The 6,287-nt window shown below is 42.6% G+C and overlaps 1 protein-coding gene across 3 annotated transcripts in view; it reads left to right on the top strand.

The window, feature by feature from the left end:
- The first annotated feature begins 5,576 nt into the window (after positions 1 to 5,576).
- Positions 5,577 to 6,287, top strand: part of LY96 (lymphocyte antigen 96) — a 78,046-nt gene continuing 77,335 nt past the window's right edge. The window contains exon 1 of one of the 3 annotated variants that reach the window (XM_028500255.2): positions 5,577 to 5,827. In XM_028500255.2, the coding sequence (XP_028356056.1) occupies positions 5,716 to 5,827 (112 nt within the window). In that variant the 5' untranslated portion in view covers positions 5,577 to 5,715. The remainder of the gene's footprint in view (positions 5,828 to 6,287) is intronic. The other 2 variants (XM_028500256.2, XM_007116442.3) reach the window with 2 other exon arrangements.

Genomic DNA, 6,287 nt, shown 5'->3' with positions numbered 1-6,287 from the left:
ACGAACCCGTGTCCCCTGCATCGGCAGGTGGACTCTCAACCACTGTGCTGCCAGGGAAGCCCCTGCATGGTTACTTTTATATAATAAGGTGATTGCCTCTCAGCTGGGGATTGGATGTCAGAAGCAAATGGGAAAGTTATTTTTCCTTTGTGTTTGGATTTTTCTAAGGATATAGATATTACCTTTTCCCACATTGAAAACTCTTTAAAAATTCACAGATTATGGGAAACCGTTTATCTGCTTCCTTTGGCTCAGAGCACAGGTTTTTGCCTATCATCTCTGGCATGGCTGCCCACGTTAAAGATATCCATGTCCAGTAGGGTGTGGTTAGCTCTTGGGGAAGTGGTGACCTAAGTAGTATCGTCTTCAGTGGTTCCATTTGTCCCTCCATGTGCACTCTCCTTTGTTACACTCTGTCACAGTGGGAAAATTGTATGTACTGCATAGATGGATAGTACCTTTTATAAAATAAAAGTCTCCATGCTAATGTTAAGTTGGTTCTTGTGAAGGATTTTCAGCCAGGAACAAAGGATCTCAAATCATGCTATTTAGACTAGTAGATACTGATTAAGTGCCTAGAGGGTGTCAGGTACTGGGCTAGTTGCCAGAGTCACAGTTAAGAACAAAACATCCAGTCTGTAGAGAGCTGCCTAACATCTATCACCTGCCACGATGATAAATCTAATCTTTCTGGCTTGCCTGTGTATGAGGGAGGTGGATGGAGAAGCAGCAGGGACATCACTAGTTCTTAGGGGAAAGATCATTCAAGTCTGAAGCTGCTAGAAGTTTATAGGAGACAGCTTAAGGTAGAACAGTGCTCAACTTTCTGAGACTTAGAGGCTGCCCTCTGCTAGGATCAGCCAGCTTGTGGTCTTAGTAGAGGGTGGGCTCTATTCTCAGATGAACAAGCTGCCACCACCTCTGTCCTCAGTTTGGGCCTCTGCCTGTCTGCTTTTCTGTCCTCTGTCACCTAGATGTGGACCTGTTGCTATCTTAGCAGTTAATGTGATTTATATCTTTCTGTAAAAAGATTATTCCATAATCAAATACTCATTATCAAACGTTAGATAAATTTTAGAAGAAAACTAACAATTCAAAGTTTTCTCTCAAGGGTCAGTTTTCTCATAATTTATTTTTAGTACATCCTGTCTCTTTCTTTAAATGTCCTGTATCCATGCAACCATTTTGTCACCTGTGGAGTGGAGTGAAAATCCTATTTTTATGAGTATCAATAATTCCTCAGATTCTTTAGAGAAAAGAAAAAAGGCTTAGAAGACTACATGAGAAAGATGACTTCTCAAGGGCATGATTTGGAGTGAGACCAAGATGTAGAAAAGGATCACCATGTGTAGGATACCATAATGATTCATCACTGAAATAAGTCTGCAGAAACAGCTCAGGCCAAGGTAAGAAATATACGCACGTCCTTCCTTGCCACTTTACTACCCTCTCCCCAGGCAGAGTAATCTTGGAAAGATTAGGAAGGTGGTGAGTCTCCCTCTACGTATGGGAAGGATATTGAGTCAGTTTTATTTGAGTCCCAAAAGGCAGGGTGATCCCATTGGACCTCTGGGTTACATCAGATAGTATACCCTTTGACGATAAGTTGTAACCCTTTTCCTCAACGTAGATTACATCATACTGAAAGACTTCAGCTTTTGGAAGCAAAAGTACCAAAACGGTCATTAGGTATGAATGACAGCCTTAGCTTGGACACATTCGTTAAAATTGTATACTGATTTTTTCAGAAAAAGTGACTCTATCATCCAGATTCATTGTTTCATCTAGACCGCTTGCCGTCTACTGTTATTTGGAACCAAATCCCAGACATCATAAGATTTCTTTCTTAAACATTTAATTTTGTAACTACAAGATAAAGACTTAAAAAAATAACAATACCGTCATAACACCTAAGCTGCCCTTGACCCCAGTGTTATCAAATATCCAGTCTACTCAAATTTCCAATTGTTTCATAATTTTCCCCCCCATTTTGTTTGGATTAAGATCTAATTAAAGTTCCCACTATTCGCACCTGTTTTCTAAGTGTCTTTTAAGACTTCGAATCTATGGGCCCTTCTATATTTTTCACTTTGTTTTTGTTTTTTTAGGCCCTACCACATGGCATGTGAGATCGTAGTTCCCCAACCAGGGATCAAACCAGGCCCCCCGGCAGCAGAAGCACGGAATCCTGACCTCTGGATTGCCAGGGAATTCCCTCTTTCACTTTGTACCCCCCACCCCCCCACCCCTTGCAAATCATCTGTTGAAGAAACTGAGTTTTTTGTCCTATATATGTTTTCATGGTCTAGATTTTCTGATTATATCCCCAAGGTGTAGTTTAACATGTTTGTCTGTCTACCGTATTTGCTATAAATTGAGGCTTCACCAGGTTGAGGTTTGATTATTTTGGACAAGACTGATTCATAGCTGATGTTGTTTGTGTTATTTTTCTATTGTTGCATAACAAATTGCCCCTAAAACTTAGAGGTTTAAAACATCAACAAACGTCGATGATATTGCACAGTGTCTGTTGGTCAGGTATTTGGGAATGGCTTAGTTGAGGGGGTGTGGCTCAGGTTCTCTCTCATGGGGTTGCAGTCAAGATATCAGCCGGTGCTCCTGTCATTTGAAGGCTGGGCTGGGGCAGGAGGAACTGCTTCCAAGGTGACTCACTCACATGACTGACAAATTGGTGCTGGCCTTTTGGGAGGAGGCCTTGGTTTCTTACCACATGGATCTCTTCTTAGAGCTACTTGTTTCCCCCAGAGCAGTTGATCCAGGAGAGCAAGGTGGAGGGCAAAATGTCTTTTATGATCTACTTTGGAAGTTGCACATGATCATTGTGCAATATTTTCTTAGTTACACAGTCACCCTTATACATTGTTGGAGGGGGCTACACAAGGATTTGCATACCAAGAAGTAAGGATCATTGGGAGCCATCTTGGAGGTTGGCTACCACCAGGTTCATCCATCAAGAAGTATACAATGTCTTTCTGTCTCTCTCTCTGTGACGTTAGCAACTACTAATGCTCAGTGCCCAAGTTTACTAATTCATTAGGTGTTGCAAAATGGTTATATTCTATCATTCCTTTTTCATATATTAGCTGAAATACTTCTAAAAGTAGAGAAAAGAGTATGAGAAGGCAAGGGAAACTAGCCTCTCTGTACTATTTGGCTACCAGTAGTTCAGTTTCTGTAGAAAAGTCAGGATAAATGCTTGATTCTTTCCCTTTATCAGTTTTCAAAATAGAGTTGGTTTCCTAGCATCATCTGCTGATTAGACTTTAAAAAAATTATTATGAGCGGATTGATTTGAATATATTTGATGTATTTCAATTCATCGCAGTTACTATCTTATTAATGATCGTAATAGTTTACAGGTAGGCTGAATGTTCATGTCTGGAAGCTGTCAATGTTACGTTAAATGGCAAAAGGGATTTTATAGGTGGATCTTGAGTTGGGGAGATTATCATGGATTATCCAAATGGTTCCAGTGTAATCACAGGGCCCTTATAACAGGGAGGCAGGATATCAGGGGAGAGGCGATGTGACGATGGAAGCAGAGATGACAGTGCTGAACTTTGAAGATGGAGGAATGGAAGGATTGCAGTTCTCAAACTGAAAAAGGCAAGTAAACAGAGTCTTCCCCTGGAGTCTCCAGAAGAACTAGGTATGCTGACTCCTTGCTTTTAGCCCATTGAAACTGATTTCGGACTTCTGACCTCCAGAACTGTAAGAGAATTCATTTGTATTGTGCGTGCGTATGTGTGTTTTCCGCATAGCATGGCTTGTGGGATCTTAGTTCCCCAACCAGGGATCGAACCTGGGCCCTTGGCAGTGAAAATTCAGAGTCCTAACCACTGGACTGCCAGGGAATTCCCCATTTGTATTGTTTTTAAGGCACTAAGTTTGTGGTTATTTGTTACAGCAGCAATAGGAAACCCATCTTTGGTCAATGGGACTGTCATCAAATTGGGTGTCTGATATGATAAGATGTTTTAGGCTCATCTTGAACCTTTTCTGCCTCAGACCTGGAAACAGTAATTTCTCTAGAGTATTTGTTCCTTTTAGTGGGAAATGGTATTTTGAGACTACTAGAAGCATTCATGGATTTGTCCTCTTTTTTTCCCCCCACTTAAAAAATATATTTTTTAATTGTGGAAAATACATGTAACATAAAATTTACCATCTTAACCAAATTTTTTTTTTTTTGGCCGTGCTGGGCAGCTTGTGGGTTCTTAGTTCCCCGACCAGGGATCAAACCCATGTGCCCTGCAGTGGAAGCATGGAGTCCTAACCGCTGGACCTCCAGGGAATTCTCCATCTTAACCAATTTTAAGTGTACAGTTCAGTAGTGTTAACTGTATTCACATTGCTGTGCAACAGATCTCTAGAACTTTTTCACCTTGCCAACCTGAAACAATACCCATTGAGCAACTCCCCATTTCCCCAGACTACGCCCCACCCCATGGATTTTTACCTTTAAAAAAATGGGAAAGTAGTACAGTTCTTTAGTAAAACCTTTTACAGGTATGATTATTTTCCTCTAAACGTATGCGGGCCTCCGTCTGTTGTGGCCTCTCCCGTTGCGGAGCACAGGCTCCGGACGCGCAGGCTCAGCGGCCATGGCTCACGGGCCCAGCCGCTCGGCGGCACGTGGGATCCTCCCAGACGGGGGCGCGAACCCGGTTCCCCTGCATCGGCAGGCGGACGCGCAACCACTGCGCCACCAGAGAAGCCCAAGTACAGTTCTTTAGTAAAACCTTTTACAGGTATGATTATTTTCCTCTAAACTTGTAGGTTTTTAAGGCCCCGACTCCATGCCATTTTTTGGCTACTAATCCCAGACCATGTCCTTTAAAGAATTTCAGGTAGCCAAGCATCTAAAGGGGTGGCTGTTCTTCTAGAACAAAGTGAGAGTTTTGGAATGAAATACATTCCACACACAAAATAATGACCATTTTAAGGTGTTCCCTGGACCTGTAGTTTGCTAAAGTGAGTGCATTCTCAAGCCTGGTGAGACCCCCCACCCACCATGTAGAACTACAGCTAATGTCCTGTGTCTGGGGTCTCATCCAGCTGGGCTCTACCCTTTGGCTGAACCTGTTGCCGAGCAGAGACACTGCATGAGCCTGTTCAGTTCAGAGCTTTAGGTTCTGCTCTCTGGCCGTGAGAATTGTTGTATAAAGAACTTGTGGGAGGGAATTCCCTGGCGTTCTAGTGGTTAGGACTCCACGCTTCCAAGCCCAGCGGCCCGGCCATAAATAAAGAAAGAAGGAATAGGAGGGGGTGCTTAGGGTTTAAAAAAAAAAAGAACTTGTGGGAGAGAGAATAGTAACGCAGAGGGATAAAGAGTGCTAGTCTTTTGATCTTCTAAAGAAGACCTACAGGCTGGTTTTTTTACTATTGATTGGGAAATAAATACCTGGTTTTGTTTTTAAAGCTCTGTGCTCTCATTTGTATCACGTGTTCGCAAAGAGTACATTCTGAATCATTTTCCTTTCCTCTTGCAGCAAGTGCTCTGATATTAAACACACACACACATACACACACACACACACACACACATTCAAAAGAGGAAACAGTTGGATAGGAACTCAGAAATCATGTGACTTATGACTAAGTTAAATTTTTTTCTACTTATTAAAAAGGAAGAGTCTGATGATTAGTTACTGGTTGTCCTTGCATTTTTTAAAGTTTTGAAGATACTGAATCATGTTCCCATTTATGCTTTTTTCCACCCTGTTTTCTTCCACATTTACTGAACCTGGAGAGAAACGCTGGGTCTGCAACTCCTCTGACACAAGTGTTTGGTACTCCTACTGTGGTAAGTACGAGGGCAAAAGCAGGTACTCATGTCAACTGTTCCAAGGGCAAGTTTTCACAGGAACATTTTTCTGCTGTCGTCGGGACGCAGGAAATGACCGTATGTTCCTGCTGCCGGGGAGGCTGCTGGCAGCAAAAGTGATGTCTGGTTCCTGCCCTGGGTGGATTTTCTCGATCCGTCACTGGCCTCACAGGTCTCTGAACTGTGTTGCACTTGACCTCCAAGTGCTTCTGTCCTTTCCTGTGGTCAGCTATCTGTACCTTGAACCCAGTTTCAGATTCTTCCCAGATTGGGCAGAACTATCTGCTTCTGAGATTTTGCCTCGGCTCCACCGGGTCTTCTTGAGAAGGTAGAACAGTCCTAAATGCTGCTTGGAATTGATTATAGCTCCAGGCCATGATTTTTTTTTTTTTCAACGTTATGTTGGGTGTGTACAGGTGCTCCTGTGTTTCAGGCTGTG

This window comes from Physeter macrocephalus, chromosome 15 (genome assembly GCF_002837175.3).
Source record: "Physeter macrocephalus isolate SW-GA chromosome 15, ASM283717v5, whole genome shotgun sequence".
NCBI classification, from domain to species: domain Eukaryota; kingdom Metazoa; phylum Chordata; class Mammalia; order Artiodactyla; family Physeteridae; genus Physeter; species Physeter macrocephalus.
This window is presented reverse-complemented; position numbering and strand designations above follow the sequence as displayed.